Source organism: Mustelus asterias, chromosome 9 (assembly GCF_964213995.1).
Source record: "Mustelus asterias chromosome 9, sMusAst1.hap1.1, whole genome shotgun sequence".
In the NCBI taxonomy this organism is placed as follows: domain Eukaryota; kingdom Metazoa; phylum Chordata; class Chondrichthyes; order Carcharhiniformes; family Triakidae; genus Mustelus; species Mustelus asterias.
The window spans coordinates 22,243,102-22,267,599 of NC_135809.1; the positions used below are offsets into that span (position 1 = coordinate 22,243,102).

The 24,498-nt window shown below is 42.4% G+C and overlaps 1 protein-coding gene across 1 annotated transcript in view; it reads right to left on the bottom strand.

The window, feature by feature from the left end:
- Nucleotides 1–24,498, bottom strand: part of ptprq (protein tyrosine phosphatase receptor type Q) — a 177,797-nt gene that overhangs the window by 99,095 nt on the left and 54,204 nt on the right. Inside the window, exons 17-22 of the mRNA XM_078221104.1 lie at nucleotides 20,088–20,362; nucleotides 19,215–19,284; nucleotides 14,864–15,063; nucleotides 11,556–11,793; nucleotides 5,274–5,402; nucleotides 3,484–3,630 (exon numbers count right to left, since the gene is read on the bottom strand). Of these exons, the coding sequence (XP_078077230.1) occupies nucleotides 3,484–3,630; nucleotides 5,274–5,402; nucleotides 11,556–11,793; nucleotides 14,864–15,063; nucleotides 19,215–19,284; nucleotides 20,088–20,362 (1,059 nt within the window). The remainder of the gene's footprint in view (nucleotides 1–3,483; nucleotides 3,631–5,273; nucleotides 5,403–11,555; nucleotides 11,794–14,863; nucleotides 15,064–19,214; nucleotides 19,285–20,087; nucleotides 20,363–24,498) is intronic.

Sequence of the window (24,498 nt, forward strand, 5' to 3'; positions counted from 1 at the left end):
TGCAGAAGGAGGCCATTCGGCCCATCAAGTCTGCACCGACCACAATCCCATAACCTATCCCCATACCCCATGCATTTACCCTAGCTATTCCCCCTGACACTAAGGGGCAATTTAACATGGCCAATCCACCCAACCCACACATCTTTGGACTTTAGACATTTCAGATCAGCAGGACTTTTGACACAGAGCAAGAGAAAGTACAAGATAATTAATAGAGTGACCCATGAGGTGTTTTGGACCTTAAAGAACAAGACCTTATGCCTTTTGGGGTAGCAATGTGGCACTGTGGTTTAGCACTGCTGCTTGACAGCGCCAGAGACCCAGGTTCGATTTCAGCCTTGGGTGAGTTTGTGTGGAGTTTGCACATTCTCTCCATGTCGGAGTGAGTTTCTTCCGGGTGTTCTAGTTTCTTCCCACTGTCCAAAGACATGCAGATTAGGTGGATTGGCCATGCTAAATTGTTTCTTAGTGTCCAAAGATGTGTAGGTTAGGGGGATTAGCGGGGTAAATATGTGGGGTTACGGGGTAGGGCCTGGGCAAGGTGCTCTGCTGGAGAATCGGTGTGGACTCGATGGGCCGAATGCCCTCCTTCTGCACTGCAGAGATTCTATTATTCTATGATTCTGCTCGACACTTGGCAGCCCTTTGCTTTAATAATGATCTCAACAACTTCAGAGCTTAACTACGAATTCAATTTTCTCTTTTTCTGGGGATGGGATAGAAGGGAGCTTGCGCTCGGGTGAGTCCTCCTAATGGAGCACTTTGGTGTGAGGCATGAGTATTAAACTAGAGCAGTCCATGCCCATATGCAGCAAGACTTGTTCAACGTTCAGGCTTGGGTTGATTGGTGTCAAGTAACATTCACACCACACAAGTGCCAGGCAATTAACTTCGCCAACAAGAGAAAATCTAACCATTTTCCCTTGACATTCAGTGAGGTTATCATCGCTGAATCCTCCACAATCAACATTCTGGGGGGTTACCATTGATGAGATACTGAACTGGCCCAGCCATTTAACAGATCACAGGATTGGGATTCTGCAGAGTAACTCACCTCCTGACTCCCCAAAGTATGTCTGCTATCTACAAGGCCCAAGTTAGAAGTGTAATGGAATGCTCTCCACTCACTGCTTGAGCACAACTTCAACAATACTCAAGAAGCTAAACGCTATCCAGGACAAAACAGCCTGCTTAATTGGCACCCCTTCCACCACATTCGACATTCACTCCCTCCACCACTGAAGTACAGTGGCAGCAGTGTGTACCATCTACAAGATACACTGCAGCAACTCATCAAGGCTCCTTCGACAGTATTTTCCAAATCTGTGATCTCTAGCACCTGGAAGGACAAGGGCAGCAGATAATTGGGAAGTTCCCCTGCAAGTTCCCTCCAAGCCACACCACCTTGACTTGGAAATAAATAACCATTCCTTCACTATCACTGGGTCAAAATCCTGGAACTTCTTCCCAACAGCACTGCGGGTGTACCTACACCACATGGACTGTTGTAGTTCAAGAAAGCAGCTCACCATCACCTTCTCAAGGGCAATTAAGGAAGACAACACCCTAATCCTATGAAAGAGTAAAAAATAAAAGTTTCTTCTACCATGCTCCCGGGCCTCTGGAACCTGCTGCCCTTTGCCAATTTCTCATCTTCCCTTTCCACCAAGTTATTTCTCTATGCCTTCAGCTACTCACACACTCTCTGTACCTTATATGTCTTTAATTTCTCTGTGTGCCTCCCATTGTCTCATGCTTCTAATCACCTACCATCAAACAGGTTCCTATTGTCCATACAGATCATTTTATTTCCTTTCCCTGTGTGCAATTGTGTTTCTTTCCTCTCCCTCTGTCAGAGTCGCATTTTTAACACAGTTAATATGGTCCTAATAACTCATTTAAATACCTTGGATTAGTATTAATTAAGAGAAAATCATTAGATAGCACTCGTGCATTAGTGTATCTGCTATTGGTATGTAACAACTTATACTAATGGCGTTGGAATATTGGAACCTGCCTTTTGTATAAAATAATTTATGGAGACTCATCATGATACAGGAATTGCTAAATAATGAGTGAGTCCAAAATAAATGCATTAACTCTTAGACCAACATTCACCGACTTCCTGCAAGAGGCCGGAAATTGTTTTGATGTGTTGAGATTTGGTTACAATGAAAATGACAACATTCAGTAAACTATGGGTGGGACTGTCCGTGCCTACCCCCCCAATTGCAGAGAAGGCCCACCATTCACCATCAGAAGATCCCGCTGATGTCAACGGCATTTTGAGTTGTTCACTAGCCACGGGACCCATGACAGGGGATATCATTAGTGGGACTGGAAGATCCAGCCAGCTCGAATGGCCGGAAGCTTCAGCCCCTTATGATTGACTAACAACCTGCATTTTACATTATAACGGTTTCATGTACTGAGTTGCTTCTGAAAAAATCTGGGAAAATTTTTGACCAAATAATTACAGTGGTGTAGGAGAGAGGGGCAGGGTGGACAGTGGAGAGAGTTGGACTCCCTTCACCTGAGGGAACATCTTTTCTTCCTCCTCCACCAGGATTTCCAGTGCTGTGCCCAAAAACTCACTCTTAGTCCTTGAGCCATGTTGAAACTTGCTGCTGTGTGTCAGCAGTGGAAGCGGATTGCTTAACAAAAATTGTCTAATCAGGATTTGAGTGTTAACTCTGCAGTTGTCTAACTTATTGTGCTGCAGGCAAGTTCAAATGAACGCAATCTCAATTAGAATCAAAATTGTGTGTTGAAATCCGGCTTTCAAGAAGATGGACCTGATGAGTACAGCACCTATTTAGCACGTGCTTTTACCAAGGTGAGTTAGAGGTCTAAGGTGGTTAGAGAAGTCTGTAGGTTTAGGGGAGCAGTTCCAGAGATTAGGACAAAAACAGTTGAAGATGCAAAGGACAATGGTGTTTTACACGGTAGGATCATAAGACACGGATGGGTTGGGACAATCTGAATAAAGCACTGTGTTCAGTTTGAGGGACTATACCTCAAAAAGGATATCAAAAGAGAAAACGCTGGAAAATCAGCTTTGACAAAGGGTCATCTGGACTCGAAACATCAGCTCTTTTCTCTCCTTACAGATGCTGCCAGACCTGCTGAGATTTTCCAGCGTTTTCTCTTTTGGTTGATGAATTTCTCGTTCTTTTCATTCTATTTAGCTAGAGTTTAATGGTTTGTGTGCACATCATTGGTAGAACATCTCGGGATGTATTTTATTATTGAAGGCTATCAAATATATTGGCAGCAACCAGGAAGATTTCATGAATCATCGCCCCTCCTGTCGCAGTATTTGATCTTTCTTCCAACTAATATTGTGGTATTTAGGGAAGCTTATATTTCAGTGGACTCACCAGGTATGAAAATTTAAATGAAAAGAGCCAAAAACATGTTATAAGATGCTAGCTATTTTTTCACTGATGTGCAATAATCTTCCACTAAATCTTTACTGGTTACCTTCTGATGATGTAGTGATTTTAATGCTGGCTTTTGGTCCAAGTCCAACCACTGTCTCGGCGATGACGGACACTTCATACTTTGTAAATGGCAGCAGGTTCATAAAAAAAAACATAATCTCTCTGGTCTCGTTCTGCGATATTTTCCCTAAATTTAAAAAAAAGTTACATTTAAAAACTGACACAAAATGTAACCATTTTCTAACACGTAGACTTGACCACTGTAATGCAGTTTCCTAATACAATAAATACATTGGGAAGAGTGCAAGTATTTATTGACTCTCAAATTTCTTAATCAGATACAATGAAATACATTAAATATGTTTTCTCTTAATAGGTATGATCAATGTCCATAATAATTTCACTTTTGTCACAGCATGTGATTGAGATTGAATTTTTCTAAGTGCAAATCAGTATTTCACGCGACCTCAGGATGTAGGCTATGAGGCAGGGGAGGAAAAGAAATTGGGTGGGAAGGGGTGGTGTGCCAGTCACTGCCCCGCTGCCACCAGCAGTAGCAGAGAAGGCTTGTGGAGAGTCCCCCTGCCGTGAGTATGATTGTGGTCCTTAAGTGACCAAAGAAGGAAAGCAGAATGTTGTTTAAATGGAGACCGAATGCAGAATGCTGAAATGCAGAGGGATCTGGGTGCCCTTGCGCATAAATCACAAAAAGTTAGCAGGCAGGTACAGCAGGTAAATAGGAAGGCAAATGGGATGTTGGCCTTTATTGCAAGGGAGATGGAGTATAAAAGTGGGGAAAAGTTTCTTCAACTGTACAGGGCTTGGTGAGATTACACCTAGAGCACTCTGTTTTGGTCTCTTTATTTAAAGAAGGATATGTCTGCTTGGAGTTTGGAAGAATGAGAGGCAATCTTATTGAAACACATACAATTCTGAGGGGGCTTAACAGGGTAGACGCTGAAAGGATGTTTCCCTTTAAGAAGGAGATGAGGAGGAATTTCTTCTCTCATAGGGTCATTAGTCTTGGGAGAGCTTGGGAGTTCTCTTGCCCACACAACAGTGGGGGCTGGATGATTGAATAATGGATCAAGGCTGCGTGAAACAGATTTTTGAACTACTTGGGAGCCAATGGGCCAAATATCTTATCTCAACATCTTATGATCAATTAAAGACCACTTAAAACCCTCGCCTTGCTACCTCCAGGTAGGCGCTTTGCCATGTGGGGAGAGTGCCAAATAGCCTCCTTGCAGGCTTAAGAATGGAATCCTCCTTACCAGGCACCCTCACATCACAGAGGGCCTCACCAGCAGCAAGGGCTGCCCCTTGCAAAAACATCACTCCCTTTTCTGCCCACTCCTTGCCCTCAACAATGACTGGTCCCACTATTCTCAATCCCACTGATTTGGATTACAGGGCCATGTATATCAATGGTAATGCTGTCTGGTTGCAATCCCAGCATTGGCCATTGCTTTCAGTGGTGCTGCTGGGACTGAACAGCTGCCCGGCCTCTGACTTTTGACAGCTCTTGGAGGTGGCACCTAGTCCTTTAAAGGAACAGAAGCATCAACAGCAGGCAGTTAATTGCCTGCTGCTCATGAAATCACTTTTGAGATTAGGTAGTGGCGGAATGGTTTTGTTACTGAACTAGTAATTCAGAGAACAAGGATAATGCTCAGGGGACCTGGATTTGAATCCCACCCTGGTGGTGAAATTTGAATTCAATAAATGTAACCATTATCGTAAAAACACACCACATTCACTATATCCTTTAGGGAAGGAAATCTGCCATCCTTACCTGGCCTGACTTACAGTGAAATGAACAACACTTACCTAATGGGCCATTGAGCTCAACTCTGTAAAAGACTCTTCCTGTTAATGTTGGTGGTGGACCCCAATTAATTAGGAAGGACTTTGATGTAATCTTACTTGCAGTTAGGTTTTGGGGTGGTTCTTCTGGAACTGCAAGAAGATAATTCACATTTTTATCTCAGCAACCATTGGCTATTCAATGTACATCCCAACTGATAGTTTATTATTTCTTTTAAGTTTGTTAGTTTAAGAATATATAAAATAGCACAGCAATTTAATCACCAATATAATGGGGGCATCGTAATTTAAATCCTAGCTGGAGAATCAGGAACCTCATAAAACTGTGATGCTGTCTCATTTAAACTGGCCCTTTAAATTCCAGTGACGAGGTGGGGGTCTGGCGACACTAGATCTTCCACATGCTCACCCAATTTGGAGCAGTCCCCAAAATTCCATCCATTATTCCCTCAGCAAGACTCATGGAGACTAGGGAAGAAGGCTCCACTGATGGGGAAGCCCAGCACATCAGCAGAAAAGAGAAAGCTGAAGTATTTGCAACAAGTTTCAGCCATAAATGCTGAGTGGATGATCTATCTTGGCCTCCTCCGAAGGTTCCCAGCATCATAGATACTAGTCTTCAGACAATCTAATTCACTTCACGCAATATCAAGACATGACTGAAGGCACTGGAGATCACAAATGTAATGGACCTTGACAAAATTCCAGCAATAGTAATTGTCGGGGTATGGATCAGAAACCCCACGGTATATTGTGAAGTCAGACTAGGCCCCAATAATTTGCTATTTTGATTTTAATGTGAGGATAAGACGTTTCACTCAAGATGTGATTCTGCTGGCACACTGGGAAGCTTTTACCTCTCCAAGAGTTGCAATTCAAGCAATATTCCTCTTACAGACTTAAACCCCTCTTCAAAATCATTTAGCAAAACACAGGTTTACTTGCTTGTACTTAGATTGTCACCCTTCGAGCTCCAAGTCAACCTCCAGAGAAAGAGAGAGGCAGAAAGACAACTGCTTGTTTTAGAATGAAAAATAAATAGTTTTCCATGCAAGCTTAGCTCCCCCCATTAAGCACATGGCTCAGTCTCTCTCAATCAATCTAATCAAAACTCTACTCTGAAACCCCAGAGGAAAAACCAAGTAAACACAAATGTATTAACTCTGGTTAGACACACACATTAGCTAAAATGAGTTATTATCCTGCAGTCTCAGTATGGAGCTGCATGTTTTTTTCAGACAAATCAATTCCTTTCAAAAAGACACTGCCTCTTACAAGAAATAGGATATAAATATATTTCTTAAAGGCACAGTATCATCACATAATGAAGATAAGTTACAGTACAGCTACAACATTGGCATCTACGTGGCAACGTGGAAAATTACCCAAGAATGTCCTGTCCACAAAAAGCAGGACAAATCAACTCTGGTCAATTACCACTGATCAGTCTACTCTTTATCATCCACAAAGTGATAGAAGGGTTATCGATAGTGTTACAAAATTGCACTTACTCAGAAATAATCTGCTTACTGACACAGTTTGAGTTCTGCCAGGATCACTCAGCTCTTCGCCTCATTATGCCTTTGGTTCACATATGGACAAAAGAGCTGAACTCCAGAGGTGAAGTGAGATTGATTATACTTGACATCAAGGCAATATTTGACCAAGTGTGGCATCAGAAGCTCTAGACAAACTGGAGTCAATGGGAAACAGAGGGAAAGCTCTCCACTGGTTGGAGTCATATGAGTATAAAGGAAGATAGCTGTCATTTTTGGAGGTCAATCATCTCAGACCCAGGACATTGCTGCAGGAGTTCCTCAGCTTAGAATCTTAAGTCCAATCATCTTCAGCTACTTCATCAATGATCTTCCCTCAAACTTAAGAATTGAGAATGGTTGCTTATGATGGTACAATGTTCAGCACCAATGATCACTCCTCAGGTACTGAAGCAGTCCATATGAGGAAAGGTTGGACAGTATAGGCTTGTATCCACTGGAGTCCAAAAGAGTAAGAGGCAACTTGATTGAAATTTAAGATCCTGAGGGATCTTGACAAGGTGGATGTTTCTCCTTGTGGGAGAATCTACAACGAGGGGCGACTTTCTAAAAGTAAGGGGTCACACATTTAAGACAGAGGTGAGGAGAATTTTTTTCTCTCAGAGGGTAATGAGTCTTTGGAAATCTCTCTTCCTCAAAAGGTGGTGGAAGCAGAATCTTTGAATATTTTTAAGTCAGAGGCAGATACCTTTTTAATAAGTAAGGGGTAAAAGGTTATGGAGTAGATGGGAGTGTGAAGGTAAGATTACAATCAGATCAGCCACAATATTTTTAAATGGCAGAGCAGGCTTGAGGGACTGAGTAGCCAACGCTGCTCTAAATTTGTGTGTTCAAGAATGTTTTCATTTGCAGCAAGACCTGGACAACACTGAGGCTTGCGCTGATAGGTGGCAAGTTACATTAGTGGCACACAAGTCTCCAACATAAGAGAATACAATTAACCCCCTTCAACCTTCAATGGCATTGTACCATTGAATCATCCATATTAACATTCTGGGGGTTACTATTGACCAGAAACTGAATTTTGATTTGATTTATTATTGTCACATGTATTAACATACATGAAAAGTATTGTTTCTTGTGTGCTATACAGACATAGCATACCGTTCAGAAAGAAGGGAAGGAGAGAGTCCAGAATGTGGCATTACAGTCATAGCTAGGGTGCAGAGAAAGATCGACTTAATGTGAGGTAGGTCCATTTAAAAGTTTGATGGCAGCAGGAAAGAAGGTGTTTTTGAGTTGGTTGGTACATGATCTCAGACTTTTGTATCTTTTTCCCGATGGAAGAAGGCGGAAAAGAGTATGTCCATTGTGCATGGGGTCCTTAATTATGCTGGCTGCTTTTCCGAGGCAGTGGAAGTGTAGACAGTGTCAATGGATGGGAGACTGGTTTGAGTGATGGACTGGGCTTCATTCAGACCCATTCTAGTTTATTGTGGTCTTTGATAGATCAGGAGCCATACCAAGCTGTGATACAACCAGAAAGGATGCTTTCTATGGTGTCCTGTAAAAGTTGGTGAGAGTCGTAGTGGACATACCAAATTTCCTTAGTCTTCTGAGAAAGTAGAGGCATTGTTGGGCTTTCTTAACTATAGTGTCTGCAGGGGGGGACCAGGACAGGTTGTTGGTGATCTGGACACCTAAAAGCTTGAAGCACTTGACCATTTCTACTTCGTCCCCATTGATGTAGACAGGGGAATGTCCTTCACTACGCTTCCTGAAGTCGATGACAATCTCCTTCATTTTGTTGACATTGAGTGAGAGATTATTGTCATCGCATCAGTTCACCAGGTTCTCTATCTCTTTCCCATACTCTGTCTCACGTTGTTTGAGATTTGACCCACTACGGTGGTGTCATCAGCAAATTTAAAAATCGAGTGGAGGGGAATTTGGCCACACAGTCATAGGTGTATAAGGAGTAGAGTAAGGGGCTGAGGAAACAGCCTTGTGGGGCACCGGTGTTGAGGATGATCATGGAGGAGGTGTTGTTGCCTATCCTTACTGATTGCGATCTGTGGGTTAGGAAGTTCAGGATCCAGTCGCAGAGGGAGGAGCCAAGGCCCAGGCCATGGAGTTTGGAGATGAGTTTCATAGAAATAATGGTGTTGATGGCTGAGCTGTAGTTGGTAAATAGGAGTCTGACATAGGTGTCTTTGTTATCTAGGTGTTCCAGGGTTGAGTGCAGGGCCAGGGAGATGGAGTCTGCTGTGGGCAAGTCAAATTGGACTTGTCAAATAAGTACAGTGGCTACATGAGCAGGCCAAAGGCTGGATTCTGCAGAGAGTAACTTGTCTCCAAACTCCCCATCTACAAGGAACAAGTCAGGAGTGTGATGGAATATTCTCCACTTGCCTGCATGAGTGCAGTTCTAACAACACTCAAGAAGAAGTCCACTTGATTGGCACCCAATCCACCATCTTCAATATGCACTCCCTTCACCACCGACGCACGGTGGCAGCAGTGTGTACGATATACTATATGCACTGCTGCAATTCACAAAGCTCATTTTATAGCACCTTCCAAACACACAACAACCTCTACCATCACGAAGGACACGGGCAGTAGATCCATGGAACACCATCAACTGCAAATTCCCCTCCAAGCCGCACACCATCCTGAATTGGAAATATATTGCATTTTTTCACTGTTACTGAATCAACACCCTGGAACTCCCTTCCTAACAGCACTGTGCGTGTACCTACAATACATGGACTGTAGTGGTTCGGGAAGGCAGCTCACTACCACTTTCTCAAGGGCAATTAGGGATGCGCCTAGCCAGCTACATCCATATCCTGTGAAATGTTTTAAAAAGTCAATTGAAAATCACCTCTAACCAATGTGACAACATCAAACAAGAAAATTACTTCATTCCTTTGATTAAAAAGTGAGTCTCCTACACTGTCAGAAGAACATTATGTTACTTATTAAAGAGTGGCAGCCCACCTATCGTTATGTGATAGTCATTAAATGCATTTTAAATTAATGGACAAAATACTAAATAACATATTAATTCAGACCATAAAATGATGGCCACAGTAAAACTATTGATTTTGAAACCACCAATAGTCGATTAATGAATTTAAACACATCTGAAGTGTACAAGATATTCGTGCAATTTCTGATTTTATTCATCAGAGGGCCGTAATCTGAACTTGAAGAATAATGGAAATGTTGGTCGAGGATAGTAGAAATCAAATCAGAAACATGAAAAAGAGCTAGATACTCATGTAAGGGCTTGAAAGAGGAAGGTTTCCACAACCCTACTCCGCTCCCCGCATACATAGCAATAGTATATATAACAATGCAGCTCAAAGAGCAGATTTACTGAATCGACCACAGCATCCAGCCAGAGAGGACCATAATTTCTCCTCCAAACTGCTCCCCAGCAATTTATGTTTATGTTGTGCCTATGCCTACAGATAGCAAACTTCAAGTACTTTTATGGTCTGACCCACTGTGCCGCTGTCTTACTTTTCCGATAGTCTTTTGGATTCACTCCCCAGATGGCAAATATATAATAGTATATAAATATACTATTTATAGATGCATATACTATTTATAGATGATATTTATAATGTAGAGTATAAATATATACTCTACATTGTAAATTACATATACAAGTTGACAATACAATAGTACTACAACTTAAACATGAAATATTTCTAAGGATAAATAACATGTGACAGTACTGTGCCTTTGATAAATGTATTTGTGTCATATGTCTTGTGCAGGATTTGTTTTAGCAGTCAGTTCTAGTAACCGGTGCCATTTTGTCTGTAACCGGCAGTCCTGTTGATACTGCAGAAGCATAATTGCTCTTAATTGCTGGAATGTTTGTTTTAATTGAGCTAATGCGCTTTTATTATTTTACTATTTTCCCTTGGGGGGTTTTCAGAGTACTTGATTACGTTGATTGACAGGAAACATCATGTATCTGGGTGGGCCTCAGCTTACAGAGAAAAAACAAGCTGCCAGTTGATGATTGAATTTGGACAGAGCAGTAATTCTTTCAGTCTCTCTCTGGAGTTCTACTGTTTGAAGGTAGACTTTTTCTCTGGAGACTGTTGTATGGGAGTCAGTAGACAGATGGTCTTTCTGTATCTGTCCAGAGGAGTTAATGGGCTGAAAATCTAGCATCCAAATGAGCCAATTGCCGGAATGGCATGGCTCACAGAACGGAATTCTCCATTGGCCTCGGGAGGGATTTTATGAGCCTGGCCCGGGCAAGGTCGTAAAATACCGGCCAATATGTTTTTTTGCGCTTATTGTGAAGAGGGATTTATGTCTGTGGGGATATTGCTCACATTGGAACTATAGAGATAATTAGCTGTTAAGAATTATACCTTGCCATGTTTAAATATTTTTAATTGATAAAAGTTATGCTAATTCTTTTTGTTTTATTTAACTGTGTTGTTGAATAAAGAAATTTGTTTTAATAAAAGCTCCCTAGTGGGTCAATTGAATTGTACCTGTAGCGAAATACCTCATGCTCACACAAATGCAAAAATAAAATAAAAATAGTTGGGCTATAGGTTAACTTCTTAATATACATTACTATACTTATACTAATATACTTAATATACTTTGGAGTTTCTGATCTTGTCCCTAACAATGTTCATAACTTTGTATTTGCTTACAAAATATTGCAATGAGGGCACAAAGTAATGGACATTTTAAATATCCATAATATCAATAAAATCTCACAACAAAATATCCATTAAACACTTACCCCATTCTGGTGTTCTAAACAGAGTACTTGCTGTCTGGCCTTCTCCTTCTTTTGTGAATGCGGATACTTCACACAGATAGGTGGTGTATGGTTTCAGCTGATCCACCAAAATGCTGGCAAACTCAGCTGATCTGCCTTCCTGCACTGGATCTTTCGATACAGCTGTTAAAAATGCATCACTCGTCGGTGGAGAAGATGACACCAATGCTGCAGCCATGGTGCTTGTTGGACTATCATCCTACATAGCAAAAATAATTTCTTAATCACAAGTTAAACTGTGTGAATTACATCTTAGTATTTAGTGACAGGCAGTTCGGTCCCTTAATAAAACTGTGTTGGAAGGGAACTAACAGGCCCACTGGCTTACTTATGATCAAGTCAAGACCAAAATTGTCAGATAGCGAGAAACAAGTAAATTTAGTTACGACCTGCAATGCTTCACTTAGGTAAAGGATGACACATGAAAATTATTTTTTCTTCAGCCCATTAGTTCCAAATCCTGAAGCTCAGACTTGGGGCTGAATTTAACAGTCCAGGCGGCGATCTCGCTCTCAACTTTTGACTGCCCTGCTGCTCAATGGAACCCCCGCTGGCCTGCACATGTAACTGCAGAAGCATCGTAGCCATGCAGAGGCTGTTTCTCACAGGAAGAGATGGCTCACCGGCCACAGAGCCACCTGCTGCAGTCATTTCCAGACACAATGTGATTAAATCCCAATGAGGCACTTACATGCTTGCCATCGAGGTTCCCGGGGTCTGCAAGGTGAGAGTTCCTGCCTCCAAGAGCTGCCTGCCAAACAGAGGACTGGCAGCTCTTCAGAACCAGCAACGCCACCAAGTGGCCACTGCTGGGACTACAGAAGGCTAAGGACAAGAAGCGCTATGGAGATCCTGGAGTCCAGCTATGTGAAGCAGCTCTAATTGGAGACAGGCAGAATATAGTGAGGTGGCAGCAGTGTCTTCCCGCAGGGATCGTTCTTGTGGGGCCTACCAATGGGCACAGACTCACTCCCACTCCAGCCTGCAGGGAGGTCAACCAGGGCATAGCTGGCAACATCGCCATGTCTCCACATCACATCGCCATGTGGCATAGGCCCCTCAAGGATGAGTCCCTTAAGTGATCCTTAATTGGCCACCAGAGGCCTAAGTTGGCCTCCAGGCCATAAGGTTGTTCTCGACATTCCCCGCCCTGACTCTCCACCTTGCGCCTTCCCACCAGATTAAATGGCCCCTCCTGCCTCGCAGCTTGTATTAAATTCCAACCTTAGAATTTATTAACAAAATACTGATATAGAAGCTGAATAATTTCTTTGGTTTAAATCATGCATTAAACAAACTGCAATTTGATATAGCTTATGTTCAATCCATAACCTTGCTGATAGAACAATCCACTGAGAATAAAGTGAGCTTGACAGTAAAATTGAAAACGTTTATGTCTTCATAACAAACCATTACTTTTGGAAAGTTCCCAGTCGTAATGCTTTTTTCTATTTCTTAAGATATACATGATTTTCATCTGTCTTACAAAACATTACTTGCCCTTCTCATGCTTACAAATGCATAAATCATTGAAATGCTTGACAACTATACGGCACTCTTGACGTCAACAATATTCTTTCACAGGAGTTAACCATAAATGAATACTGCACTCTGCATCCATGATTATGGGGCAATGGGAACTTTGAAAGCACCTTAAGTTTCAGTGTACAGTGTAAAAAATGAAACTATCCTTTCACCAGAAAACGATGTCATCTGTTGTGTGAACTAGCAGATAAAGGTAAATTCAGCAGCTCCAAGAGTAAACCACAAAATAGTTGTAAAGATGAATGATTAAATAGTTAAAGGAGTGAAGATAGGTAACACGGTGATTTTATAATTTCCCTTTGATCTTGGACCAGCATTAGTCTCAGAGAAAGCCAATTTACATGAAAGCCATCAAACTGAAAGAGGCAAATGGAAGCCCAGAGCTACGGAATGTTAGATGGGCATCTGCAAACTATTGGCAAATCCCATATCAAAACTGTCTTCTTACAACAGGTATGAAGGGTTGGAGTTTGGAGCTGTCAAAGGAATGGGCCTTGGCCATTTTCTGATTAAAGTGCCACACAAAAAAGCACCAAGTCAATGGTCTGGTCAGAATCATGGAACTGTACCCCATCTACACCACAGTGCGACAGAGCAGACAGAACTGGTTCATTTGTTTATCTGATAGAAGGCAGAGGTTGGCCAGAGTGGGCAAAATACTAAATGATATTGAATTGGGTGGTTGAAATAGTCTTTTTGCGACGTTATTGGTTGGTAATGTCACATGGTTAGGACAGCCCAATTTTGTAACAGATTACCGATTACTATTAACCAAGTAGCATATCGATATATGTTTGCAACTCGCTACCATTTACAAATTATTATACATTATTATTGTACAGACACAAGATTTTTTAAAATAACCAGTGGGTGGAATTCTCCCATGCTTCTGCCGATGGGTTCACTGGCAACTGGTGGAAAGGTTTTGGCAGGAGGTCCAAAAATCGTTTTAATGCCCATATGAATTTCCTGTGGAATCTTCCACTGGCACCCGCCATGGTGGATCGGGAAACCCACTGGTGGCTGATGTGAAACTGATTTGCATCCTGCTAATGGGAGGCAGAAGAAGGCCCAACCAGAATCTTCCCCTCATGCCCGATTCTCCACAATGCCAGAGAGAAAACTTGCCGATTCAGAACACGTCTGGAATAACATGGTGTGCAATAGTCGTGACTTACCTGAAGAGTGCCAGGATCTGGGATGGAGATGGAAAGAAAACCTGGACCCCGGAATGCCACAGCAGTGGTTGGGTGGAGCATCTATCAGGTGGATCTTCCAGCTTCAGTGCCATTGAGGAGGTCCATCTTCCAGCCTCAGCATGTTCCTGGAGGCCCACCTGCTTTTTCACGAGGTCTATCTTCTTCACCCTTTATCCGTGATGTTGGACACCTTTTAAATATGGCGCCCACATATAACAGTGGGGAGCGTGCGTTCAGACGCTAAAACCCCAGATGCATAAATAATGAGGGCAGGGCAAGAAGATATGGCATGGTTTCCACAGTGGGAAACACTTCTCGTCCCCGTCCCTACCACAGGACTTAACTCCCAGATGGGAGAAATCTGCTCAATGATTTCAGCAAATTGTGAAACAAAGGCAAATGTATTTTAACTTCATCACTCTGCCTACCATGACATTCGGATACAATATCATACATCATTAAAATAAGTACACTACTTCTGCCATAAGAATTTTAAATGCATACCTTCAAACTCTTGTCACCTACCTCACATTGTGGTAATGTGTTTGGGAAAAGGGTATCAGCATTCACTGATAGATTCTTCGTTATGTGACCATATCTTATAGTCTTTATAATTATCATGAAATGTGTAATTTTCCCATTTGGTCGTTTAGGTAGAAACCACGTCACATTAGCAGTTGTATGGTTGACTACTGTTGCAGTAAGAGATGAAACTGGCCCAGGAGCTAGAAACAAGGGTTTGAACATAAAAAGTGAACGGTTTAGAAATCTTTCCTTGCAACCTGTAGATTTATCAAAAAGGTTCTAATTCACACAAACAAAAATGTTTAAACCAAATAATCATCCATCAAACTTAAAACATAATGGCTGGAATTTGCCAGCCATTCACATCGGCGGGATTCTCCAGTCCCGCCAGCAGCACATCCCTGCCCATGGGTTAACCGCCAGCGTGGGGTGGCATCAATGGGAATTTCCATTGACAGCAGCGGGACCAGAGAATCCCACTGCTAGCAAACAGTGCACCACCTACCACCAGCGGGAAACACACGGCTGGGAGGCTGGAGAATCTCACCTAATGTTTTAAAATATAAACAATATGAAACAAAACTGTAATTTATGCAATGAATGTAATTCTGCTACTGTTTTAACATCACTCCCAATTCCACACAGCCACACGGTGACCTAATTGAGGTATACAAAATTATGAGGAGCTAGACAGGGTAGACAGGAAAAACTTGTTTCCCCTATCTGAGGGATTAATTACCAGGGGGCATAGATTTAAGGTGATTGGTAGAAGGATTAGCAGGCGCATGAGGAAAAGCTTTTTTCACTCAGAGGGTGGTGGGCATCTGGAATTCACTGCCTAAGTTGGTGATTGGGGCTGAAATGCTCAACTCATTGGAAAGGTACCTGGGTCTGCATCTGAAGTGCTGTAACTTGCAAGGCTATAGGACAGGTGTGGGAAAGTGGGATTAAAATGAGCGGCTAGTTTATTTTTCACTTTTTTGGATGGCCCATGCATGATGGGCCTGAATGGCCTCTTTTGGACAGTAACTTTACTATGTTTCTATAAATGTCTATGTTTACATCTAGAAGTTCTCACACACTTCCTCGGGGTTGAAGAGGATGGAAGACCTCTCTGCCTCATTGACTCATCATGCCGACCTTTCTCCTCACAGAAAGAAAGATGGGTACACTAAGTTTTCTCTCTAACTCTCCTCCAACTCTCTGACAAGAATTAATTCATTGAGCAGCAATCACAATGGTCACTTTAGTTCAGAAATATCCCTCCCTACTCCACCCATTGTAAAAGCTATGTCTATTCCATTTTCTATTCAATTAGGTTTCCTGCTGTTGTTAGTGGATGAAACCAACACATCAATATCGATGCAAACATCTTGAAATGTATAAACAACCTTACCTACAGTCTCAAATTGAGCAATGTTACAATTTTACTAACAATTTTATCTCATATTTCAACAAATAAACTTAACACCATCAATAACCTTGGGGGCAATTCTCCCAAAAGTGCTGAATTGGTGGGAAAACTGTTTTAGATCACAACTTTTTTTGCAGTGCAACTTCAGACCTGAATCTCCGCACTCTGTGCAATGCAGAGGTCACAATCCTGAATCTCATTAAAAACCTGGGGGGCGGGGCCTATTCTCACCAGAGTCTGACAGTTCTGGAACTCTGCGCATGCACAGTGGTCCCAATCTGTCAGTCTCCCCCTTTTGCTGGCCAGCTCGATCGCTGGCCAGCCCGGGACCCCTGCAGTGCTGCCCCTCCAGCCTCCCCCATGGACCAATTGCGGCCCCCAACAATTCCCGGCCAGCCCTGACTTCCCCCCCTGTCCCGGAGTGCCCCGATGTCCAGCCCAACCCTCCCAGCAGTGGCAAACCTCCCACCCCCCTCTCATCCCGGCAGACCGCCCCCTCCCGCTGACCCCCCTGGGGTCAGACCACCCCAGGAGGTAGGTTCCCCCTCTCCCCCTAGAAGACCACCACCCCCCCCTCCCCCCAGCCCCAATCGCTGATCTCCCTCCAGCCCAGACTGATCCCAATGCAGAGTGGCAGCAGAACCCCCACCCCACCAATCGTCCCTAGGCCCCGCCCGTAATAGACCCTGCCCCCTTGGCACTGCCCGATGCCTGATGGGCAGTGCTGAGGTGCCCTCAGGCATGGGCACTTTGCCCCTTGGGCTCTGCCAGGGGGCCCATGCCCAGGGGGCACTATCCCCCCGCCGCCCGACCCCCTGGGGGGCCCCAATTACCCCCCCTTCATTCCAGCGGGGTCTCCCGCTAGTTCCCCGAACGTGGGGAGCTACTCTAACTCCACCTGAATGATGTATTCCTGGCAGGGTAAAATATAAAATATATGTAAAACATATTCAAATGACTTACCTCACTTCCTGCCAGTTTTCTGAGCATTCCCCGGCGACGCCATTTTCTTCCAGTTGGGAGATGCGCGCGGGTCGTAAACACTCGCAGGGCACCTGCAAAATGGCCGACACGCGCATCTCCCGACCCGCCAGAAAAGTTGCGGGTCGCAATGGAAGAATTGGGCCCCTTATTGCCAATTTGCTATGGTTAACTTCATTTAGATCAAATTTAACTTAATAGAATGTACTGGCTCATTGGGCAGCACGGTGGCACAGTGGTTAGCATTGCTGTCTCACAGTGCCGGGAACCCAGGTTCGATTCCGATTTGGGTAACTGTCTGGGTGGAGTTTGCACGTTCTCCCCATGTCTGGGTGGGTTTTCTCCGGGTGCTCTGGTTTGCTTCCACCGTTCAAAGATGTGCAGGTTAGGTTGATTGGCCATGCTAAATTGCCCCTTAGTATCAGGGGACTAGCAGGATAAATACGTGGGGCTACGGGGATAGAACCTGGGTGGGATTGTGGTCGGTGCAGGCTCGATGGGCCGAATGGCCTCCTTCTGCACTGCAGGGATTCTATATTTTACGATAGCAATGATATGAAACTGTCAGCGTTTTCCATCGTTTCTCCGCTGAAACTAAGAGCAACTGCCAGCACAAGCACTGAGAAACGTGGAAATTCTAAAGTTGCTGTCAGTGATTCAATCCTCCGCTCGAGGATTTGATGCTGAGGACCTTACAAAGGGCACAATCCCTAAGCAATTTATGAATTTTCAAAAACATCCGCTTTTATGTTTTAGACTACCAGTAAAAGCCCTTTCAAAGTTACATATTATTGAATGTGGTGCAACTGGGTTTGTTACAGTGTACTGAGTTCAGAATTATAGCTGAACACCTTCACTGGCCCTGAAAAGCTCCATTATGGTAAAAAATCCACATATTTTTATAACGATGGGGTAGATTTGCTGGCCCCGTTTGCCGCAGATGCAAATCCCATTATGGCCAGAAACTCTCGCAAGAGCACCATAACAGGATTTGCACTGGGGAGATTTCAGAATGAGATTTTCCCCACTCCCCTCCCACCGATGACATCATACCCATTTACATCTATTTGCATGGTTAATTCATCCATTTTATTGTGAATGTTCCGCACATTAAGGCACAAAGCCTTAAGCTTGTCTTTTTAGCGTTACTTGTCCCATTCCTCATTATTTTTCACTGTGGCCCTGTTTGATTCTGGCCCTTGAGTTCCCTGCCTATCATGTTTTTCATTCCCCTTTTTCATTCTTCTTTTGCTGTACCCATGGTGGAGGTGGAATGCAAGTCTGATAGCAACACGAGTAATAACTCAATAACTGCTTCCTTTGTCCTTGACTTCCCCTCCTCTGACTCTTTGCTTAGGTTCCCATCCCCCTGCTGGGATTGTTCTGCTTAGAGTAGAGAAGTTTATGAGTTTTAATAGAAGTGGCCAAAACTATGAAGCGTTTTGATAAGAGTAAATAAGGAAAAAAATGTTTCTATTGGCAGCTGGGTCAGGGAACAGAGGACACAGTTCGGAGATAATTGACAAAAGAATCAGAAGTAAAAGTGTGAAATGAGAATTTTTTTACGCAGCAACTGGTTCTGATTAGGAAGGCACTGTCTGATAGGATAGTGGAAGTAGATTTAATGGTAACTTTGAAAAGAGAACAGGCTACATACTTAAAATGGGGAGGGGGGGGGAAATGCAATGCTGTGGTGAAAGGACAAGATAGGAGAACTAATTAAGTAGTTATTTCTAGAACGGCACAATCAAAATGGGCTGACCGGCCTCCTTCTCTGCTGTATGAATCTATCAACTCAATGGCTTTTTTTTGACCAGCTCGGTAAAATCTTGGAACATGATGTTTTCTTACTTCTTCTGTTGTGCAATTCATTGATCCAGCGACATATTTCTCGGTGATTTGAAGTAGTTTAGAATTAGGGATAGATACAAAAATGTATTATTGAACTAAACTTACCACTTTCTGCAGTTACAACTTGCCGAAAAGCACTGAAAGCTCCAATGCCTGCACTATTCTCAGCTGCTACCTGATAAGATAATCAAAATGTTGCTTTACTATCAGTATTTCCAATAAAATATAAACTGGCCATTTGTATTATTAGGATTCTATAAAGAACTAAAAATACAATTTAAGTGGATGTATAATTTGAATTTAAGTTTGAAGAGAATGACAGTAAAAGAATGCAATGCACATATACAAGTCAGTTCTATATTCAATATCAGTTCTGCTAATGTAATAAATAATGTTCAGCTTCTCATAGAATAAAAAACCCAGAGGAGACCTTTGCAGCCACTGGCAATGCTGGACCTATGGTGGAGGAAGAATGCAAGTCAGATAGCAACATGAGTAATAACTCAATAATTACTTCATTTATGAAGTTGTGGGAGGACAATGTTTATAATTTTTATAACATTTTCCAGAATCTATTTGTGCTAACATTTTCTCACAGGATAAATCATGGTGAGATTTCAGGTTTTACTTGTACTGGGACATGTTACAATGTTACAATGCTGGGACGTGCTGCTTACATTCACAGCGCTGTGATCAGCTAACCTTGGCGTAGACCACTAACTCATGGACAGTGCATGATCAGAGGTCAGAACCAATTAGTGTCGGCCACCTCTGCAAATGTGTTTAATTAACCAATTAATGTAAATTTGGGTGTTCTCTGGAGTAATGTATAATAATGACTGTGTAAGAGAGAACAATAGCAGAAGGAGACTGGTAACATCATGTAAGACAGAGAAGGAACTCCTAATAAACTCATATGCTTGTAGCAGACCACACCGTGTCGGCAAATTCTTCATGCAATAAGAAAAGTGTTCTTACCCGGATTTTATAAGCAGTCCCTGGTTTCAGATTGTTGAGAAGAAACTCGGGAGTGTCTGCATTTGTTGAAACTTGGATAAAGCTGGCTTGCTGTGCAGGACAAACCTCTTTGTACTCTACCCTATAGGATAAAATTCTTCCATTTGGACGAGAAGGTAAGCTCCATGCCAGCATTATAGCTGTAGCACCAATGGGGCCTACAGTAAGATCTTCTGGAGAGGCGGCATCTGCATTGAAGTAGAGTGATAAATTATGAATATTCACAATCAACAAGTCTGCAACATTTAATGAAAAAGAAGAGAATAATTTAAAGGTAAGTATGATAGTGCTTGTGAAATCTCAGGCCTGGAGCATGCTGTCTACATGCAACACGTCCCATCAGCAAGAAGACTCTTATTACAAACCAACAGAAAATAGAAATGCTTGCTAACCTGAACATTATACAGATGTCTTCATGTGCAATACATGTCATTGGGAGAACATTAATAAAGCACTTGAACTTTATTCTTAAAATTTATGAGGCCCTTCTGACTCCTCAATATTTTATGCCTTTCAAAAACTATAAATTGTACCTTATCTCCCAGAGACCATTGTCTGAAATGTTTTGCTTTGCAATAAAGTAAAATAGGAAAGTTAGTTTTAACAAGAGAACTCTAAGGGCACGATCTTACTGGCTGTTCATGCCATGTTCCTGCTGCAGTGAGGTTGGAGAAATTGGCGCCCGGCCAAATCTCCTTTCACTGCAGCGGGATGGGAAAATCCCACCGGCATGAATGGCCGTAACATTCCGGCCTTAGCCTGTCATTGCATTTAAGACAATGCATTTTACATATGGCAGTAATTTATCCTTCCCTGATGTATTTTTCACCAGACCCATTGGGCAGTTAATAACCATCAAATAAATAATGGGGTGATCCTTTTTCAAAACCCTGTGTAAGGATACTATTCTACTGACACCCCCACCGCCCCCAACCCACCTCCCAACAAACAATGGCTGGGAATTTCCGGTCCCACCCATGATGGGAATCATCATGGGCAGGACAGAAAATTTGATGGACCAGCCATGATGATGGACCGTGGGCAGGAATTTCCGGCCAATGTCTTACATATTCAAGAATAGATAGCTTAAAAACTACAAAACCCTATAACAACGATTTACAATGAAAAGCTGTTTAACAGGCTTACAATCTCCCAAGTCTACCACTTTGATGTGCACTATCTGACAGGACTGCAAAAGTGGAAAATTGTTCCTTATTTTATTAACACTATGATTGTTATTATGCCTTTACACTTTCCTGGTTTGTGATTCATATGTCATCCTACACAATTGTTCTCCTCAGACATCCTCACTGTTTTGAAGCCAATTCTTATTCACGATATTCTACTCGAATTTGTTCTTCAAACTGTAGAATTCATGACATTCCTTGGTCTTTCATATTTCCTGCTACAGTTAGTTGGGGGAGTTTGGTGTTGAATAGTCGGTACTTTCTGATTTCCTTCACCAATATTGATGACGTCTTGTAGCATAGTCTTTGGTCCTTAATTTTAATTTTTTAATTGAACATAAACAAAATAGATATGTGGAAACATCAAATTGTGCAATTCAACTTCTAAAGGTTGGTCTTCAGGAAAATACATCCATCCTACAACGTGTATGGACAGCACAGTTGCACAGTGATTAGCACTGCTCGCTCACAGCGCCGGGGATTCCCGGCTTGGGTCACTGTGTGTGCGGAATGTGCATGTTCTCCCTGTGTCTGCGTTGGATTCCTCCAGGAGCTCCGGTTTCCTCCCACAGTCCGAATGATGTACTGGTTAGGTGCATTGGCCACGCTAAATTCTCCCTCAGTGTACCCGAACAGGCGCCGGAGTGTGGCGACTAGAGGATTTTCACAGTAACTTCATTGCAGTGTTAATGTAAGCCTACTTGTGACTCTAATGACTAAACATAAAAACGTATCGAGGCATTCCAAGGGTAGACACAGTTGAGGACAGCAACAATTCATTAAGACAATTTCTACAAAATTACCCAGGAAAACACAAAAATAACCTTATTGCTTCGATCAACAAATAATATACAGTATTTCCCAATTAACTCTACAGTATTTCCAATGGAAAATTCAACAAAAGTGAATTTAAACCTGCCACCCTATATTAAATTTCACCAGCTACTAGCATATCCAGTTGCAGAACTATCAATCTATACTAAACACAAACTGTCACTTAGCAAAAGACATAGACTGCAAAATTCTGAGCACCATTATTCATCATTGTAAATACAGCAGAACTATAGCCCATCGAGGCAGTTCAACACTTACCCAGTTCTAAATCTGATAACTTTAATATTCCTGGTAAAGTTGCCTGTCCTCCCAGCCGTAGAACATTTAAGCCAGAAGGGCCAGAAATTTCATGGGGGAGGTACAAAAGAATGTATAAAGGATGTAGTTCTCTGCTATTAACACTTACAGTTCATAAAGCAGAAGGGTTGTAGAGATAAGTCAGGTGACTACAGAGCAGTGAGTCTCACGTCAGTGGTAGAGAAACTATTGGAGAACATTCTGAAGGAGAGCATCTATCTCCACTTGGAGAGGCAAGGCTTGATTAGGGATAGTCAGCATGGCTTTGTCACAGGGAGGTCATGCCTAACAAATTTGATTGAATTTTTTGAGGAGGTGACCAGGTGTGTAGATGAGGGTAGTGCAGTTGATGTCATTTGTATGGATTTCAGCAAAGCCTTTGACAAGGTTGCACATCACAGACTTATAAAGAAGATAAATGCACATGGAAGGTAGGATACTTTGATAAAGTGGATTCAAAATTGGCTCAGTTGTAGGAGGCAGAGGGTGATGACAGAAGGCTACTGTAGTGATTGGTAGCCAGTGTCCAGTGGTGTACTGGGATCTGTGCTGGGTTCCCTCTTATTCGTCATTTATATAAACGACATATCTTCTGGTCCCACAACGGTTACCAGGGTTTCCCGTTGTATGCACCCCCACCCCCACCCCACCCCCACCCCACCCCCATCCCGGTGCCAAGAAACCGCGGTGGAGGTTCGCCGTCAATGAGAAAGAAAGATCCCATCTGCTGGAGTGGCCGAAAAATTCCGGCGACACAGAGATTTCATGATACCTAACTTTAGGGATGCTTGGATGAGTGATAGCTGATGACTGGGTATGTGCAGCAAGGTCTGGAATTCCTATGGCATTGCCTTATAAGATTGATTTCCTGAGCTTCCCACTGTCCCTCTTCCTTTACCAGCTAATAAATGAGAAAGATGGGAACCCATCCGAGGAAAATTATTTTTCAGTAATCTGTCTTCGGTTTTTTGCACCACGCACTCGTATTATGTAAAATCATACAAATGCTAGGAATTTAGAATCACTTTGGACGCCAGTCATCAGAATCAGTTTTTAGTGTTTGGCATTAATAGTATGGTATTAGCCTCAAAATAGCAGTTGCAGCCTTACAATTCCAATAATGCCAATAATAGGGCAGGTTCCATTCTTCAAGGTGCAAACTGCTGGGTGGCCAAAGCAATCGCTGGTGGGAACGGCAGGAAAATTTTGGCAAGAAGTCATGAGGTCTTGTGGCATGTTGGGTAATGTCCCTGCCTCAAAGTCAGAAGTTCTGGGTTTGAGTTCCATCCAAAGACTTGACAGCTAAGAAAGGTGAGTTCATAACGTGACCAAACAGGCTGAGGATTAACCTGTAAATCCTTCTAACGCACGACATAAGAACAGGAGAGACCCTGATCAGCCATGTGATGGAAAGAATGTTGGAGCCTCCACCATCACTATCCATAGCTCCAGACCACAACATATAAGTAAAAGTGTATGTCACTCAAACTCCCTGAGTAAACTATAGCACATTACCACCATATATAAAGTTATTTTGAAAAGAAAATAGTTTACATGAAAAACATGCTGACCTATATTAACGCACAGCCACTTTAAGATGTGCTAATAGTGCTAAATTACCTCTGTGGTGAATGTAAAAACAATAAATTGAAACATATATGGACACATCACTGAATATAGTTGATAAACAGGCAAACAATAAAGTAGGTTTCAGCATTTAATCTTGCCAGCCTTATGTCTATGTCTCATGTTCTCTTCTTATGCTACGAAAAATATTTCAGCAATTTTTATTAACAATTTATATACTCTTTTAAATCAAGTACTGTAACTTATGTGTTATTTTTGAGACCATCAACTGAAATCTCCAGTCAAGAACTATTTTCCAATAAGTCATTCCTGGTGGTTGAAATAAACTGTCTATTATTTTGAAATGATATTCAAATATCTAAATCAAGGAATAGAAGAGAGTAGTTAACTTTGATATAATTTGGTAAAGACTTCCATGAACAAAGAAAATTAGTGGCTGTTGCTCTTAAAACCTGTTCTTAGTCTGG